Raw genomic sequence first — 19,400 nt, 5'->3', positions numbered from 1 at the left:
CAAAGTAACTCCTTACTTCAGCTGTATTTGTTGTGAAGTAAAAAGCTACTTTTTACTTGTTGGACAGACTTTAATTTTTTGGGCTCCAAAATCACTGCAGATGGTGATTGCAGCCATGAAATTAAAAGATGCTTACTCCTTGCAAGAAAAGTTATGAGCAACCTAGACAGTATATGAAAAAGCAGAGACATCACTTTTCTAATAAAGGTCCATCTAATCAAAGCTATGGTTTTTGCAGTAGTCATGTATGGATGTAAGAGTTGGACTATAAAGAAAGCTGAGCACTGAAGAATTGATGCTTTTGAACTGTGGTGTTGGAGAAGACTCTTGAGAGTCCCTTGGACTGCAAGGAGATCCAACCAGTCCATCCTAAAGGAGATCAGTCCTGAATGTTCATTGGAAGGACTGATGCTGAAGCTGAAACTCCAATACTTTGGCCACCTGATGCAAAGAACTGACTCATTGGAAAAGACCCTGATGCTGGGAAAGATTGAAGGTGGGAGGAGAAGGGGATGACAGAGGATGAGATGGTTAGATGGCATCACCGACTTGATGGACATGAGTGTGAGTGACCTCTGGGAGTTGGTGATGGACAGGGAGGCCTGGTGTACTGCAGTCCACGGGGTTGCAGAGTCAGACATGACTGAGCGACTGAACTGAACTGAAAAAGCTACTAGTGTTTTTTGATTCATTTGTTAATGAGTTTTAAAAATCTGTCTAAAAATCAGAGATTTAAATTTCTATTGTTCTTTTCATTAATCATCATGAAGGCTGTCAATGATGGCAGTGAATTAAAAAAAACATCCAACAAGTTGACAAAAACCAAGATTGTTTTATAAGCATCCTCTAGTGCTTGTGGGTAGAAGCCGATGAGCTTTTTATTAGGGAAAAAGAAAAATAATCAAGTTTAGTGTTTTTTTTTTAAGCTAACTATAGAAAATAATATATATGCATTCACACATTCTTCTGAATACCTAATGTGTACTTTGAGTTATACACAGATGAATAGAAACTGACCTTGTACTCGGAGAGCTTAAAGCCTAGTGGAGAGTTGGACCTACATACACAGACAATGGTGCACAGTGGAATGAATGATGTAAAAAAGGCATGTATATGCATAAAAATCCATTGGCGATTCAGGAGGAAAAACACTTAGGCCGGCTGGAGAAAGTTAGGCAGGCTGTGCTGGAGAGGTGACCTTAGAGCTCACACTTGAAAGATGACCACAAGTTTTCCAGGCAGAGGAGGTGGAAACTCTAGAAACAGGGAACAGGATGTGCCCAGGCAATGAGGTATGGCAGAGCTACTGTGTCTGGGGAGCTTAAAGTAATTCAATCTTTCTGACAGGTACATGTTTTAGTCTTATTGGAGCATAAACCACGAAGAGGCACACACCAAAGGACGAGGCAGAAGAGATGACAAGAGACTGCACCATAAAGGCTTCCATTTAAAGAGGTTTTGATTTTCTTAGGAAGAACCTCTAAAACTTCAGTGTATGTGAGAATCCCCTGGGCACATTCCTGGGCTTCACGTTCTGAAATCCTGCATCAGTGGGTTTGAAGATGCCTCCATGAATGTGCATTTCTAACAAGCTCTCTAGGTAATTCAAGGATGGTAGGTAGCACAGGAACCAGACTTGAAGAAATGTTACGACATGAGTGGGGAGCCGTTGAACCTTGTTGCACAGGGAGTGAAATGATTGTGTGCGTCCACTGGAGCTGCGCAGTTTTGGAAGAATAATTTGGAGGGGGAGCAGGCAGAGAAGGATATTAATCCAGGCAGGAAGTAACGGAGGGCACGACCAGGGTGGGGCCAGTAGGGAGAAAACAGAAACATCTATTATTCTTCATCACTTTATATATAGTAAAACTTTCCCAATTTATTTTTCTCCCATTTTCTTTTTTTTAATTAGTTTTTTGGTTGGAGTATAATTGCTTTACAGGTTCCCAGGTGGCTCAGTGAGTAAAGACTCTACCCGCAATGCAGGAGAGGCAGGAAACACAGGTCAATCCCTGAGTCAGGAAGATCCCCTGGAGATGGGCATGGCAACTCACTCTAGTATTCTTGCCTGGAGAATCCCATGGACAGAAGAGCCTGGCAGGCTACAGTCCATGGGGTAGCAAAGAGTCAGACATGACTGATGGGACTGAGCACACACATATGCATATTTGCTTTACAATGCTGTGTTTCTGCTGTGCAAGAATGTGAATGAATTATATGTATACATACTTTTTCCCCATTTTCTAATTTTCCAAACTAGTGTATTTTTCTGCCATTTTAAGTGGGGCTTGCTCTTTCCTCTTTAATTTTCTATATCTGCCGTGTACATGTCATCTGGCCTTACTTTTCTTTAACCTTGATATATTAACATTCTTTAGAAGTCTATGTTCTAAGAGTCGCTGGTAGAGATAATTCTTGTTTCATGTTGATAGATGTTCACCTGTCTCTCATCTATCACTATAATGGATGACATGATGGGTTTTTGTTATAGCTCTTATTAACCAGAATAACTTATATTTGAAAGTTTGTTGATCCCCATGAACATTAATATGGTTGTCTTCTATGACATGTATGACAATACATTGGTTCAAAGAATATTTCCATAGTTGGCATTAGAAACTTGGTCGTAGCCTTTCAGTCTTTAGACTCTAGCTAAGTAAAGACAGTAAAATCTGAATTATCTAAGCCTCATTAAAAATAATGTTTGTATGTGTTGGCGAGGGGTGATCCCAAATTATAGCTAATATAATTCTTCGAAATTATGAACATCATTTTTTATGGCACACATATTTGGCTAATATTAAAACTGAGCTTGCTTTCAAGAGTATATGATTTTTCTGAGCCATGAAAGAAAGCTTTTATCTACAGCCCAGTGGAGTGAAGCAGGTCTGGAATTCAAAACTGTTCACATAAAATGCACAGCCTGACGGATCTGCAAGTAATAACATATATATTCAACCCAAAACAAAGCTCTGTATGGATTTATAACCCAGTCAGCTTTGCAAATACCCATTTTCCCAGTTGCCATAGATAGGTAAGAATTTATATATGGAAAAGAGATATTTTTCATTTTTATTTATTATTCTTTTTTTTAAGAGCAATTTTGGTATTTATTTATAAGGCTTGTAGAGCTTTTACATAATGCATTAATTTTGTTCATCAAAAATAGCAATCAAATTTTATGAAATTTCAGAGTGAAAGTGTGTGTTTCTTAAATTTGTAAAACCTCAAAATATTTGTAAATTCTCAGTAACTTGAACTATCAGTTCCTATTAAAAATGGCAATTAAAAAATAATATACATTTTTACTAAACAGTATAAAGAGGAATAAAATCAACCATAATCCCATACTCATAAGTGTTCACTAAAAATGCTTTGTTTATTTCCATCTCTTTTATTCATGTACATTCATACTTACTATGTTGTAAATAACTTAGCTCATAGAACTCTTGTTTTTTCCTTTTTTAAAATAGACCTATTTCAAGAACATTTCCTATTTGTTACATATTTTTAAAAAGCATTGTTTTAGTTTCCTATGGCCATTGTGACAAATTCCAACAAAGTGGCTTAGGACAACATATATTTATTCTCTTAGAATTCTGTAGATCGTAAGTCTAAAATCACTTTCACTAGGCTGAAATCAAGGTGTTAGGAGGGCTGAGATCCCTCTAGAAACAAGGAGGTCAATTCGCTTCTGTGCCTTTTCCAGATACTGGAACTGAATTCCTTGTTTCCTTTGCTCCTTCCTCTGTCTTCAAAACTATCAACATAGCATCTAGCTTCAGTGTCAAATTACATTCTTCTGTAATCAAATCTCCTGCCTCTCTTTTATAAGACATGTGTAATTACATTTAGGGCCCACCTGGATAATATAGGATAATCTCCTTGTTGCAATATCCTTAATTTAATCACATCTGCAAAATTTCTATTAAGGTAACATATTCATAGATTAAGGAATTAGAACTTTCTATCTTTGGAAGGCATTACTCTTTCTACCACAGTGGTCATTATTGGCTTATAGTATTTCATTTTATGACTGTTTCAATATTTATTAACAGTTGCCCTTGTCTTGTACCTTTGGGTTTTTTCCAATGTTGTACTATTATGAGGGATTCTAAGATTAATTTTCATATGCATAGATTTTTGTGTGTTCAATTTTATTTGTATAATTTTTAGATGTGGAATTAGTTCAAATATATGTGTGTATATCATTTATGTGCCTATATACACAATGTACATTTATATGTATCTGTGTATATGTGCACATATATAAATGCACATGCATACGTGTAGCGTATGCTTTTTCAATCTCCAGATTACTTTCCAGAAAGTTGGTAAAGCATATTTATCTCCTTGTGCTCTCACCAGCATTCACTATTATCTTTTTTTAGTCTTTTCCCGTTAAACTGGTAAAAAGTATCTGATTGATGTTTTAATTGCATTTCTATGATTTATGAAAAGTGAAGAGGTTACCACTTTTTATGCTTAACACCATATTTATTCTCTGATGAATTAATATTTCTTTAAAATTCTGTATCTTCACTGACATACTATCCTCTCATTTGTGGAATAATTTGAGTCAACTTTAACAATGGAACAAAATTCTGATTGCCTCAGAAGTTTATGGTTTCTACCTCTGTCTGTATATGCTCCCTATATGGTACTTGAATGGGAAATTCTTATCTCTGATGTTAATGGGATAATTTTCCATAACTTTAGATGTCTGACCTGGAAAAATGTTCAAGAAAAGAAGACCCGATAAATTAACCTTAATCTTATATTACAGAAAGGTCTTAGTGTCAGCTACTAAAGGGCTAAATATAACCACAGTGACCCACTTAATTGACACTTCTTATAATTGCACTGTAATTCATGCTTAGGAGTTGGATGAGAAATGATGTACCTTAGACCAAGCTTCTGGATCAAGAAACACTGTGTCCTTGAAGTTAACTCCAGACTGACAGTCTCGTGCAATGATTAGTATCTAAGGTTCACTGTTACTCAAAAAGCATTTTGCATTTCATACAAACTAGTTACACACATATTTACATGTGTCCACATATATACAACCACATATATGTTAGTCACCTAGTCGTGTCCAGCTCTTTGTGACCCCATGGAGTGTAGCCAGCCAGGCTTCTCTGTCCATTGAATTCTCTAGGCAAGAATACTGGAGTGGGTAGCCATTCCCTTCTCCAGAGGATCTTCTGGACCCAGGGATCAAACCCAGGTTTCCTGCACTGCAGGCAAATTTTTACCATCTGAGCCACCAGGGAAACTCACCACTACATATGCATGGCCTCTTTTCTGAGATTTTGAAATCTGAGACAGTAGACCTTCTTAACAGGCGCAGCATATATGGATAATATTATGGGCTCATGAAATTCAAAGAATAGTAGGCAAAAAAGGCTTTTTAAAACATAGATGGGGTCAATCTTCACAATATCAGGATTCTAGACCTAACGTTGCTATCAAGTATCTTTCTTACTCTGAGCAGATCCTTCTCCTCTTTCTCCCTTAACATTCATTCTAATGGTTGTATCGGGGATTAAAAGATAGCAATACAGCCTTGCCCTCATGGAGTTCTTACTCTAAGGGGAACTCATCTGCAAACGTGCAGATACTGATATGGTGGGGGAACACTTTTTCTGCAGGAGCTCTCAGGAGCAGACCCCAGTAGAGGGATACCTAACCCAGTAGGGGTAAGGAGGCTTACAGGAAGGTTGTCTGGAGTAAGTGGCAAAGAAGTTTGGTCATAAAGTAGTCAAGGAGTTAGCCTTCCTATTTGTCAGATGATGGCCTTGATCTCTAAGCACTACTCTCAGTTCCATAATTGGATTGCTTAGCTCTGTTAGAGGCCAGTGATTTTGAGTGGAGAGACACACTCTTTTCTAGTTTTCTCCCAGTAGTCTCCCTCCTACAGGATGAACCTCTCCAGCTCTGTAAAGATGACACATTTTCTAGCAGCCTAACTCCTCTTCCAGTGGGACTTTAAACTATGGGGCTTCTCCCAGAACCTTCCCTGGCTTGAGAGTCGATGATAGGGTACATAGAGTGCAAGAGTAACATGCTTACAATCAGTGATTTTGGCCCTGCATGTTCTAATCTCCTTATCTTTCATACAAATCAAGGAGTCACTAATTTGGGAGAAAAGTTCATTTCCTATGTCTATTTGTTCTCTCCTCTTTGATTTTGTGAAGTTATTGGTTATTTGCCGCATTTTCTGAGCCTTTAATTCTTCTGGAATCCAGAGAATACCTGAGGAAAATATCACATTCTCTTCCGAGTCTGCCTGTCTTTCTGTCTTTCCCCTCCTGGACCTTATCCTTTGACCTGCCCTTGGGGATTATGTAGTTCTCTACTTAACCTATCAGGAAAGAGAAATCAGTTTTATTTGGTTTATCTATTGTTTTATCTATTCCTTTTAGAAATCTGAATCTCTCTTACCTTGTGATATTGTTTAAACATGTTTTTTAATATTCCTGGCACTATGTAACCCCGATTATTATTCATCTTGTGGCTTTGCAGCATTCAGATCTATCCTTACAAGTTAATTTTCATTGATCCTTTTATCCTCCTTCATATTTTAGCAATGGAAGCAAAAACCTTTGCTTAGTAGCTCTAGAAGAGCTTTCTTACAACTCGTTCCCATTGATTCAACTTTCTTCACATTTCTGGCCCAGTTTTTAATTTTTTTCTTAAGAGGTACAGTGATTATAAGGATGGCTCATTCAGGATGGCCAATTTGCTCTTCATACTCCTAGACTCAAACTCTTCAAGACAGCATTTAGAAGATGACCAAAGTACACCTGTAGGTATGCACAGTCTTGGGGATGCAGTCACTCTGGGTACTCTGATGCTAACATTGGATAGAGATCAAAGTTAATGTGTAGCAGAATTCCCAGACCAGGCCAAGATCAGAATACATTTGGAAACTCATTAGGAGCTCCACTTGCCTTGGTGTCTTTTCACTGGACATGGCCTTGTGGCAAGGGTGACAGGCTGGGGAGCTAACAGCTTCCTAGCCTCACACCTACACTAGAAAACTCAATCTTCTGTAGGGTCTAAGTTCAAGGTGAAGTCCCAGGGATAGTAGCCTTAATGCTGTTCTATGTAAAGTGGTGGAAACCCAACTGAATGAACATGGGTCAGAGGGTGGGGTTTAGACAGAAGAATTAAGTCTGCGAAAAGGATCTGGACTTTTTTATATTAGGAGAAGGTGAATAGTGAAGAATTTGACCCTTCTTTACATACTTACTTCATCTTAAACTAGCATTTCAGGAGCATGACAAGCTTATTTTTCAATTTCATTCACCTTTCTCATAAAAACAATGACTGATAATATCCACTTGATTAAATGAATGAGTATTCTGAATCACAAAGCTTGTCCACGGCTGTATAGGCTTAGTTATTGTGCAATAAGTAGAAAATCTTACTGAATATAGGGACCATAGACCAGCTGTAGTCTTAAAGAATTTCCAATAATCTCAGTTTCTTCTTAGTTCTGTAGCCAGAGTTTGACTGCCTTTGCAACTTAAGTATACTTTAGTTTCTACACATGTAATTATTTTGTCTGAATAAAAATGTCAGTAGTTCTGACAATTTTAACTCTTGTATTTGCTGACTGCATTACCTTCTGAATCATAGGTTCCCAAATCAAGTCAAACAGGTTCGGAGACAAGCTACACTTCAGTGTCACACCTACTCCCACTCTTAAGGAGTGTGGGAATACATTAGCCACTTTCACTGTAGTAGCTAGTTCATTTCTGGCTCTTCACACACTTTACCAATTTTTACTTTTCATCTTGGATACAACCCCAATTCTCGAAGACTCTGAAGTGCAAAAAACATTAAAGTATACTTTCAACATTTAAAGTAAACATTAAAAATATTCAGGTCTTTACCTATTCCTTTGAGAATCTGCATGGTGGAGTCCCCAAAATGTACAAGGTGGAGAGAGTTACGACATCTGCTGCCCACAGACCAGAATGTGTGTCCATCAGTCAAGGGAAGAAATTCATGTTTTAAATCACTGATTTATCCAACTTATTGCTGTCATCTTTGTGGTGTTGCCCACATGTGCAGACTTTTCTGGAAGGACCATGGCGGATATGAGAGCTGGTGGCACAGAGTTGCCCCAGCATTGAGCCATTTCGAATTTGACTCTCACCCACTGCCTCTCCTTCAGTTTGCCTCTCCTCTAACACCCACACAGCAAGTCCTTGTTTCAGCCTTTTTCATCTTTGCACTTGAAGATACTTCCAAATGGTAATGATCTCAGTATTCAAGGACAACTGTTGCTAGTTTCTTAAGTCTTTTCCACATGCATCAAGGTCCTTCAACTCCATAATTTATATAGCACAGTTTCAAGTCCCCTTTCACCAGCCTCATTGTTCTTCCCTGGGCAGCCTCTGATGTGTAGTTACCCGGATACCTAAAAAGGGAGCACAGAACATTTTGGGGGCTTATCTCTGGGCATGGGGTGGGAGGTAGGATTCAAAGAGAGTTTACCCTGGATTTGATTGTTACATTTCTTAGAGCCATGTTAAGACCCAAAGAATGTTACCCTAATTACTGTTTCCAGTTACAGAATATAGATAAAAATGAGTCAATACGAGAAAGTCTTTAGAATTTAAAAATATCCTCACGGGCTTCTTTAAAATTCAAGATTCTTTGAGTAAATCAATAGACCTGCTAAAACTGATAAATTTCAGGGCATCTTAAGAGAAAGAATAGATACCTGAACATCTGAAGTATCCCCATTCAAAAAGCATGTCTTGAATGCTTATATAAATCAGGAACTGTCAGACTGTAGAAATACAGAGATCAATAAAACATGACGTTAGCCTTGAGGAAGCTCACAGACTAATAGGAAAGACAGCAGTAAACAGTCAATTGTAATACAGTGTGACCAGCACCCCCTGTAGAAGCATGTTCAGAGCACCATGAAAACAGAGAGTATGCTGTGGTATGCCCTCTGCTCCAGGCTTGCATCTCTCCAGCATGATATTCTTTTGGCTTCTGCAAATTGCCAATATTTATGTGCATTGTGTTCTAGACACTGCATTGAAGGGCTTTATGTATGTCCTCTCATTTATGTGTGTGAACCTCTTAGAGCTTGGTCCTGTCATGGACCCCATACAAACAGGGAAAGTGGGCAGACATTAACTGACTTGCTTAGGGTCATAGTTAAGTGTTGGATCCAGAATTCAAACCCAGAAATTTTGCTTTTAACCAATATTCTATACTACTTTATTAGAGAAAGCTTTTATCTAGAGTGGTGGTTCTCAACCAGGAGCCATTTTGTCATCCAAGGAACTTATGGCAATGTCTGCAGGTATCATTGGACATCACAGCTGCTATGTAGTGGGCAGCAATCAAGGAGGCTGCTAAATGCCCTCCCGTGTACAGGACAGCCCCCCAGACAAAAAAATCAGCCTAAAGTGTCAGTAGTGGTGAGGCTGGGAAACTGCTCTGGAGTATGGTACCATCTCTGTGTAAGCCTTTAAAAGATACTTTTTTGAATATTTAAAACCATTTTTTAAAAGAAGATATGACTTAGTATGGGGCAAAATATATTGGACCAAGTTCCTAAGTATCTGATGAAGTGTATTTTGCCACATAAAATTGAGAAAATATTGTCGTCTTTGTCTCCTCTTATAGATTTCAAGGATCTGAGGAGGCCCTAAGAGTTTGAGGAGATAATACGTAAGAAAGCCCTGGAGGAGAATTATCAGAAATTCTTAAGAGTTCTTGGGGTGATCATATATCTGTGGGTAACCAGAATTAGATAAAGAATACATCCTAAACCAGACTCCTGTTTTGTTCACCCGGCTCCCTTGTCAGCTGACCACCCCCATGGCCTTTTTCTTCACCTTTCTAAGAGTTGGACATGAATTAGAGACTGAACAACAACATATATTTCTGTAAGCAAGTTTGTTTCAATTTTTACTGGATGAAGTAAACCATCTTTTTAAGTGTAATTTTTTCTTAGACATTAAAAAAAAAAATTGGTATTTCTTGCCATATTACACCAGATTTGAGGCAGATAATTTAAATTCTAATGTTTTCTTTATATAAGAAAATCGTAACCATTGGTGGATTTGGGGAGTAATTTGAATACTGTGGCTTTCTTGGAAATGAATAACAACACTGATCCAACCTCCCCTTCATTCCTTCCTTTCAAACTCTTAACATTCCTGGCAGGAAAATGATTCTGGCATTGGTTTACTGAATGCCAGGCAGTGTCTTCACAAGTAGTGGTTGAGCAGTCCCGAGACTGCGTGAAGCCACACATGTGTGCATTGCGGCAGTTCATCAAACGGATGTAAACTCGTAAATTCAATTTACTGAGGTTTTAGGTGAGTGTGGCATCCCCTTGGCGTGCTTTTTCTACGCAACCAACAGCGTCTCTTGGCAAAGAGTCATTACTGACTTCCTCGGAGCGTTTTCCTGATGATCCAGTCTGCGGTGAATCACGGACCAGCCTCCAGGTGTGCGCAGCATTCTCCACCCGGTTCCGGATTGCTCTGGGTTTATTTAAGTAGAGGGGAGGACCCGTGACGGCTGAGGGGCTGGGGACGAGGGGGCAGCAGGAGATGCTGGGGGGGCTCACGCTCCGGTCTCGCCTGCCGCCTTTCCCATGAGGCCCCGCTCCTCAGGGGAGTGTCTGCACTGGGACCGGTCCCCTCCGCCTGGCCCCTTCCCGCGGAGGCTGCACAAAGGTGTCCGGCTGGAGTCCGCCAACAGGCCAGCTTTCTCAAAGTGCTTTTAAGTTTCCCTTTTTTCTTTTTTTTTTGAGGAGGGGTGAAAAAGAGGAGCTTTTTCCATTTACATTCCTTTCCTTGTATGTAGATACCGAGAGGAAACTCAGCACTGGGCATGTTCGGATGTTGAATGGTTTTGCTGATAAGCAACCAGCCCTCCCGGAACCAAAGACTTAAAATAGTCGTCACCCCTCCCCTTCCCCACCCCCCCGCAGGAGCTGCAAATGGTATCTGCCAAACAGATGACAAAGTACCTTGGACTGAATCACACACAGACAGCATTTTGAGCCGAACGCACGGCCAAACTCGTGTAATTACTGTTTATAGCTGGCCGAGGCTGACCAGGAGAGGGCAAACCCAAGAGGAAATAAGTTTTTGAACCTTGGAGAAATGGCTGTGTGTTAATTAAAGGCTAGGACGGGTACTTCTCACTCACGCACCAAGTTGTTCTTGAGATCACACAGTTCGCAGCACGTTTCCTCTGGAGGGAGTGAGTAGATAATTGGGATCTTTTTGTCCTTTTTTTTTCCCCCCCTTTCCTTTTTCTCTCCTCTCCGTTTTGGTCTTATGGCCTCGAACCCGCAGTGAATTGAAGCGAGAAAGAAATGGATATGTCTGACCCCAATTTTTGGACTGTGCTCTCAAACTTTACTTTGCCTCATTTGAGGAGTGGGAACAGGCTTCGGCGAACACAAAGGTAAAAACGCGGGGGTTCCTTTTTGCCTTGCAGAGGGAATGAATGCTTTGGCTTCAGAGGCTGCCCGATGGCCTGGGCCCCCCTTAGCAACGGGGGTGTTGTTGATTGGGTAACAGTTTGAGAAGTTTATACTCTGCCAGGGGCGCCCTGGCTCAGGTGTTCCCTCCTCCTTGCGGATTTCCTGGCTCATCCTGATAAATGTGGTTTTTCGGAATTCTCTTTCTGAAATGTGGAGAATCGGGACCTGGAGTTGTGAGTGGTGGGGAGAGCAGGGAAGCTGGAAGAGATACTTGCTCACTCTCTTTGATCTCATCGCTTGTCCATTTCATTCACTCTATTGTGGGAGCTTCTGCTTCTGTGTAGAGCCTTTCAGATGCTCCCTCCGCTCTATTAAATATTTAACCTTTATACAATGGACATGTCCAATGCAAAGATAGCTCAAGTTTTCCTGTTTCAAGTTGTCTGCTTAAAGAGATAAGTCTGCATAACTTTGCATTTTATTTTTTAAATTGATTTGCTGACATGTATTTCTAGTACAAGACTGGCCTTTTCATTTTGTAACATATGTCTATTAGAGTAGGTGAAAAGAAAAAAGATTTTTAAAATCAAGGTGAAGCTCAAGCCACAAGTGAAAGGCAGTTGAGAGTTAGCTGCTGACAGTTGGGTGAAAGAAAATGATTTTAAAGGAGGCGTGCCTCCTCTCTCTGCATTTGTGTCCAGCACAGGCAGGTGGCATGATTGTGGTTTTAGAGGGGCACACCCTCTGAGTTGTGTAAGTACAGATTCTTTGTTTTTCTTCAGAACTTGCCTTGAACGTACACGTGAACACACACGAGGCCACGGTGCAGTCAAATAAACAGGATGCTTGGCTATCAGATTGGGGATTCATAATCTCTGTGCTCCAGTGTTTAAAGAACACAGGAAAATGGTTCATTCTCTTTGGTTGTACCAGTAACTCTTTGCAGTGTTAGTGCAGATAGGTGATACTTTGGAAAACTTAGCGGTTTTTCCTTTTGACCTCTCTCATGGTATTTCTTAAATTTCAGAAGTGTCCTGGAATACACTGACATATGCTGTTTATCTATACGTGCATATATACATATAGAAAAATACGTGTGTGTGTGTGTATGTGTGTGTGAGAGAAAGGGATTGCATCAGTTTGTAAGTCATACCTTTTCATATCACTTGAACCATGTTGGTACCACTAAACCATGTGATGATCTAAAGCTGTACCTTTTGAATAGGATGGCTGTGCTTTTCTCATCCTGCTACAGTGTTCAGAGAGAGAGAGAGACTCTTTTGGTATCGGTCATTTTTGTACAGGCTGTGCCGTCCACACACCAGACACCCCCAAACAATGGATCAGTTGAAGAGATACCTACTGTACTGGAACCAGGCCTCTACTCATGGCAGTAAATCCTGTGACTTGTGTGTCAGGAGTCTTAACCGTGTCTAAGGGATGTAGCCTGGGCTGTGATTCAGCTGCTACTCTCACCTGGAGCCATTTCTGGGCGAGAAAAGTCTGCTCTGGCATCATGCCTGTGTGTCTGAAACTGAGGAACAACTGGAGTGTTTCCTTCCCATACCTACCTGTTTGATGGTATTATTGAGGCAAACACATAAAGGACTCTCAGGCTGGTCCGACCACGGCCTTAGGGCAGTACCTACTCAGCCCGGAACACTCCATTTGAGACAGCTCGCCCTGGCAGGAGCCTCAGTTCTAAAGAAACTTGGGTTCTTCCCAGCCAGATGAGAGTGTGGGAGGGCTGTGTCCATTCCCCAAGTCATGGGCCCGCACCTTCAGTTTCGTGATACAGAGAGAGAGGTGGAGTTTCTTCCCTCCCTTCTCAGAATAGAGGTTGTCACAGCCTGTTTGTTAACTGGGGATTTCCAGGATTCACAGAGTTTGGAAATGTGTATCCTGAAGATCATCTCTAGATACATCTACTTACAGGTTTCCCGGGGCCCCAGCTGCTTTCTGTTTATTGTGTAGGTTCGGGAAGATGAAGGGCAGGTGTCCCTCTCTCCGGGTCAGTGTATGTGGCTGTTGCCTTCTCTTATCATACGGCGATCAATGCTAGCTCTGTGTCCTCTTTCCTTGTGTAAGGACACGAAGCCTATGCTCGTAGGATGACTCTTCCCCTTCTGTGACCACCCTTAACTACTCTCAGTCCTTCTCCCTATGTGCCACGTTAGTCCTGCTTCTTACCGCACGATCAGCTCCCCTAAGTCTGCCTTTGAAGAGGACCTCTCCATTCCCAGGTTGCCTGACCCTTTTGCCAGCCTCGCCGAGGGTGTGCCCAGTGTCCGGGTGAGGATGCCTTGCCCTCATCCTCAGCTGGACGTGCCTGAGCCCTTGAAACAGCTCTCCTGCCCGAGCCCGGCTGCTTCTCTGTACCTTTGCTTGCATATTTTATTTCAGCTGTTTCTTCTGATTACGTTGTAATCCAAAGGAACTTCATGATAACCTTTTCTTCAGTATTAGCCTCTTACATCTATCAAAGAATAAAATCCAGCTTTGAACCTGTGAATGAGTATCTTGGAGTGCCTCGGGATAGAATGTTTGGTACCACTTAGATAAAAGAAAGAGAAGCTGAATGGTTTCCAGCTCTTCTCCTCAGTTTACATTGTGGTAGAAATTGTCATCATGGGGGCCGTTGGGTTGTTGCCGGATCGCATCTGCTTTGCCATTCACCGTGGCTCTACGTTGTTGGTTTGAGCTCTCATGGGAATGCTTTTAAGGTTTATCTTCCAGCTCAAAGCTCTGCCTGGCTCATAACTCCTGAATTCTTGGGGAAAGGCAGTTACAGACTGACCCTCAGGCCTGAACTCTTGAACGGGTCCTGATGCCCTGAAAGTCTAACTTCCCTGTGCTACGTCCCAATGGTGATATTTTGTTCTCTTCGTTGCTTTTTGCCTGGCATGTGGCAGACACTGAGTTGTCTGGATGCAAGCTGATTTTGTTTGCTGTTTTGCTGTAAACCCCACATTTCCATTGGTAATGGTTCCTTTTTTATGACTGGCTTTGCCTACCTATCCACCTTCCTCATTTCCTCAGTGAAAGTGAAGTCGCTCAGTCGTGTCCGACTCTTAGCGGCCCCATGGACTGCAGCCTACCAGGCTCCTCCGTCCATGGGATTTTCCAGGCAAGAGTACTGGAGTGGGGTGCCATCATTTCCTCAAGGTGGTCTTAATACAGCCATTCACCTGCTGCTTTGAGGGTCAGAAATCTAGGCTGAATAAACAGGGTATTTCAACCAAAATGTGTTGTTTTAAACTGAAGTAAGAATTGCGCTTTTTAGAGGCTGTGAATTTCATAGATCTTTGGATTCTCCATTCACTGGAGGATCCCCTGACAGCTTAGAATGGGAATTAGTTTGCCTGCTTTGTGTTACTATTTGTTTGTAACATCTTTCCCTTTCTCGTTGAATTAAAACTTTTGAGGGAGGCGGGATCAAACATCTCTTTGACTTCTATCTTCTCTATGTCACACTGTAAAAAAACACACACCATCTATTTATCAATGTTGCTGCTTGGTTTTATAGCGCACCCTTAGTTTTGTTGAAGTCTAGTGACTCTGGACGATGCTTGAATTTTAACCTTAATGGTAAGAAATCTGTCATGTTTTCTTTGGGCTTAAATGATAATCTCCAACCCCCGGGGACACGTCAGTCAGTACAGTCCTCCCCAGGCCATTGGGTAGTTTGTGACTCAGTTCATCATTTTGACCGAGGCTCCAAATGTATTTTTCTGAGAACCCTTGGGGTAAAAGGTTATTTCGGTTTTGCTTTATTTTTGCTGAATTCACATTACTTAGCAGTTGCAGTAAACAGCAGGTACGTTCAGGGATCTTAAACTCACTGCTGTAGTTGTCAGAATGCATTGGACTTTTATGCACTCTGTGTCTTCTCTCCAGAAACATCTGGGGTGTTTGGTGAGTTTTTCTTTTGTTTTGAGCATGAATATGTGTCTTTCAGAAGGATAGAATATGCTTCCTTCCTGCCCTGGCATGTTAGGTCTTGGTTAACCCGTGCCTACCCCTTTGTCAGAAAGCCCAGTTTAATCCACATTTATTGTGCATCTGTTGTGTGCCTGGGCACTGTGACTCCAAGCTGAAAGTCGGGGGCATGCCATCAGCGAAGCGGTGCAGGTGAATCATTGCAGACCAGGGCGATCAAGAAGTATTTACCAGGTACACAGGAGCCGAGAGACGTACCATACAGAAAATCGTGTGGAAGTTTTGAAGGGTAGGTTGACATTTATCAGACAGAAAGACAAGGCCTTCCCAAGGAGCAAGAGAAAGGGTGTGTATGAAGGCATGGTAGCCTCAGCAACACAGAGTTCGAGGGATTATACATAGCTCAGTATTGCTGGAGCATAAAGAACCAGAAGCATAACTTGGTACTGCTGAAGCATAAAGTTTAAAGAGGCTATATAATAGAGCCCAATGGTTAAGAGGGTGGATCTGAAGCCAGTTTACCTGAGTTTGAATCTTAATTCTGTGATATTGTCTATTGAATTAGTTAACTTATTTGGAATTCTGTTGCTTTATCTACAAAACAGGGATAAGTACATTACTTATTTCATAGGATTGTTGTAAGACTAAAATATGTTCATATATGTAAAATGCTGACTGCAATGACTCACATATGAAAACTTTCAATAAACCCCAACTTGTTATGGCTACTGTCATTACAACGAGGGGATGAATAGAGGGCGATGACTGAGGAGAGAGTTGAGGCTCTAGGTATTTGCGGGAGCTTGGCCTTTATCCAGTGCGGGCGAGGCACATCGAGCAATACTGGGGAGTCTTAGGTCTGAGAAAGGAGAGTGAGACCTCGAAACCAATGGATAAGTTATTGCAGTAGCCTTTTCAGAGGGTTTTGCAGGCCTGAGCAAAGAATGTGGTGAGATTACACCTTGAGAGCTATTAAGGATATAAAGTTGGGAGAAGCTGATGAGTTGTTGGCTCTGAGGAATGAAGAAGGGTACCACAGTGGCCTTGGGGGTTTTACCTTGGGGAAATGGAGACTCATCTGTACATATAAGACACGAGAGCTGGGACTTGTAGTCTCCCCTTGTGTCCCCAGAGGGGACAGTTCATCCACATTGAGTGAGCACCTGTCCTGTGCTGTACTGTGGAGCAGCCATTCGCTCATTCAGCCAGAACCAGTGGTCTGTGTTGGGCCAGGGATGGAGAGGTGAGCCAGACAGAGGGTGTGGGCCTCAGAAATAAGCCAGCATCTAAGTAAGTCAAGCGCCGTGTGGTGGTCGCCGTGTCCTGGACGCGTAAGCAAGAGCTGAGAAGTGTGGAGGCTACTGTAGATAATGTGGTCAGGGAAGGTCTTTGAAGAGATGATATTTAAGAGAAGGTCTAAAGGATGAGAAATACATGTGGGTGGGAAGACTTCGGGAGTAGGCATCTGGGAACAGTCAAGGCTTGGCAGCCGAGAAGACAGAGCCCCTAGGCAGGCCAAGTTGGGTTGTAGGTCTGGGGCCCTTGGGGAGGCTGGACCAGAAATAATAGGCTTGGAAGTCCTCATTAGGACCATGAGAAATGTGCTAGATGAATCTGTGGGAGAGCTGAAGATGTCCCCTTGAAGGAAAGGGCAGAGATGGAGATAGGAAGTGGAAAGGAGATGCGGAGGACAGTCCCCTCAGAGGGAAGGGAGCCAGCAGAGTGTTCTCACAGAGATCCCAAGGGAGCGGCCAGCTGCTGCTCCACAGAGACGAACCGAGGTGTGCGTGAGTCTGAAGACTGGGGAGTCCGGGGTGACTTCACCCTGAACCCCGGCCGCAGAGGGATGGGGTGGGGGTCGGGAACGGAAGTGAAGTGAGGCGTCGGGACCGTGGGTGGCAAGCACTCTGTGGGTAGCCAGGCCCAGCAGCAACACAGCCCGGCGTCCCAGCCTCTGCATGTTCCCAGCTGGCCTGTCAGTCCTCTTCCCTGAATCATATCCCCTTACTCACTGTTGCTCACTTTACTGTCTGCCTCATCACCGAGATAGGCAATGACAGTTTCCTCTCCCCTCCCCTCTGGAAGCTCAGGTTCCTCCCCCAGCCTCCTGAGTTGTCTCCTTTCTGACGTGTGTTTTCAGTTGGAGCTGTTCTCTAGCGCCCCTCGGCCCCCTCATTGATTCTGCCAGAGCCTGCACCTGAGCTGAGGGTACAGCCAGACAGAGGGTGTGCTGCCTCGTCCCTCCGCCTGTTCCACAGATGGCTGAAACCTGGTGTTCACGCCTGTGCTCTTGCCCTCTCCACGCCTGACCTGCAGTCCCTGCCCCTCCCTGCGTCTCTGCACCCATTCCCTCCCACTCCTTGCTTTGCCCAGGCCTGTTTCATCACCGCTTCCTCTCATCCTCCTTTCTTCATGCTCCTGACTGCGTTTTCCGCCAGCAGGACAGGCCTGCCCCTCACTGCAGGGCTTGCCCTTCCATCCTCTCATCTTGTCTCTAGTTCTGACATGGACACTGTCTGTGAGGCAGTCACGCCTGCTCCCTTCCCAAAGCCTGATCAGGGGCACCCCTGGGGAAGCAGGGACCACCGAGAGCCCAGGCCAGGAGCTCCTTGCAGTGACTTGTGGGCAGCACACGGCTGCCCCACACCGGAGCAGCGTGTTCTCGGGTCTTCAAGCTGACCAGACACAAAGGATGTGGGCCAAAATATACACATCTCAGAAATATTGCTTGAAACTTCCAGTGGGAAGTTTACAACAGGAGCTGACCGATCATTTGTTTTCCCCCTTGAATGTGTAGGCCTTTTGTAAGGGGAGAGGGAAGGAGTAAGAGGGAGGAGAGGAATGAGAGCGGGCACAGTGTGTGAGACTGCAAAAAGTAGATTTCAAAAGAAGTTCATTAAAAACAAAGCCTCAGAATATGGAGCATATGTTCCCGGGGGAGGTGTGGGCTGTTGATTGCTGTAACGAGTCGACTCTGGAAGGGGTATACTTGTGTCTTAGCAAGTTCACAGTGAGGAGAGAGAATGTTACATGCTTTTATGGCTCTGTTTGCTTCTCCTTACATATAGATCCTGTTATCAGAAGCCCAAGTGATACCTTTAAAACAGGGGGATCATAAGCCTCAAGATAGAAACCATCTGCCTTCTGGGCTAAAACCCGACAAATGTTGGGGTTGAAAGATTGCCCCTTCACACAACAGTGTGAAGATGACTCATAGAGGAGAAGGCTTGGGGTAGGGCTTTATTCTGAATAATTTGGGAGAGTCCTCCTTGTATTGGTTAAACGGAAGTAGGCTGGTTTCTCAGGGAGCTCAGGACTTGAGGCTCTGAACCCCTGGCTCACCTCCCCAGCACTCCCATCTCTCAGTGTGAGTAAGCATGCACAAAGCTATTTTTAATCGGAGCTGTCTTCACTACATGTAACCTAGTCATTTGGGAGTGACATCATGGTAACTGAGTAATCCCTTTGAAAGTTTATCAGAGATCCAAGATAATAGAATGGTCCTGGGGCTACCTGGATGAAAGTAGGTACAGTTGTGTGTAAAACCATTTATTAAAAGCAGGCCCAAGCTCTGTTGGTAGAAGACTTGGATATCTAGCAACACGCTGGGTTTTTATGACCCATGGCACATTTTGTAACTAGAGGACTATCTCTAAGTAAAAGTTCACGTAGTTATTAGTACTTGTTCTGATACTTTATTTTCTTTCCCCTATCTTGGTAATTAGGAAAGTTCCCTTGTGAACTTGGTTATAAATTCTGAAAATATTGACCTTAAATCTTATTAATAGCATGAGAAGACCAGTGGGAATTTTTTTAGCTACACTAATGGTTATTGGATATGCTTGTTAGGGAGGTAATTATAGCAATATCAAACTGAAACATCATGTTGTTTTGTTTTAAAGAAAAAAGGCTCAAGCAGAGAATTTAGGCTTTGATTAGCATTTGAAGGTAAAATAGATGGGTGAAAAGAAGAGACGGT

At 42.6% G+C, this 19,400-nt stretch overlaps 1 protein-coding gene and 1 long non-coding RNA gene across 12 annotated transcripts in view; one reads left to right on the top strand and one right to left on the bottom strand.

The window, feature by feature from the left end:
• Nucleotides 1-19,400, top strand: part of MAST4 (microtubule associated serine/threonine kinase family member 4) — a 618,443-nt gene that overhangs the window by 429,023 nt on the left and 170,020 nt on the right. For 2 of the 11 annotated variants that reach the window (XM_024981454.2, XM_024981449.2), the window contains exon 1: nt 11,077-11,463. The exons of the other annotated variants lie outside the window; for them this stretch is intronic. In XM_024981454.2, coding sequence (XP_024837222.1) covers nt 11,372-11,463 — 92 coding nt within the window. In that variant the 5' untranslated portion in view covers nt 11,077-11,371. Of the gene's footprint in view, nt 1-11,076; nt 11,464-19,400 lie in introns of those variants that run through there. 11 annotated transcript variants of the gene reach the window in all.
• LOC112442988 (uncharacterized) lies at nt 3,361-9,116 on the bottom strand. Its single transcript, XR_003031220.2, has 2 exons — nt 8,741-9,116; nt 3,361-8,434 (listed from the first exon to the last, which is right to left on the bottom strand). It is a non-coding gene; the product is annotated as an uncharacterized lncRNA (long non-coding RNA).

This window comes from Bos taurus, chromosome 20, assembly GCF_002263795.3.
Source record: "Bos taurus isolate L1 Dominette 01449 registration number 42190680 breed Hereford chromosome 20, ARS-UCD2.0, whole genome shotgun sequence".
Taxonomy (NCBI): domain Eukaryota; kingdom Metazoa; phylum Chordata; class Mammalia; order Artiodactyla; family Bovidae; genus Bos; species Bos taurus.
This window is presented reverse-complemented; position numbering and strand designations above follow the sequence as displayed.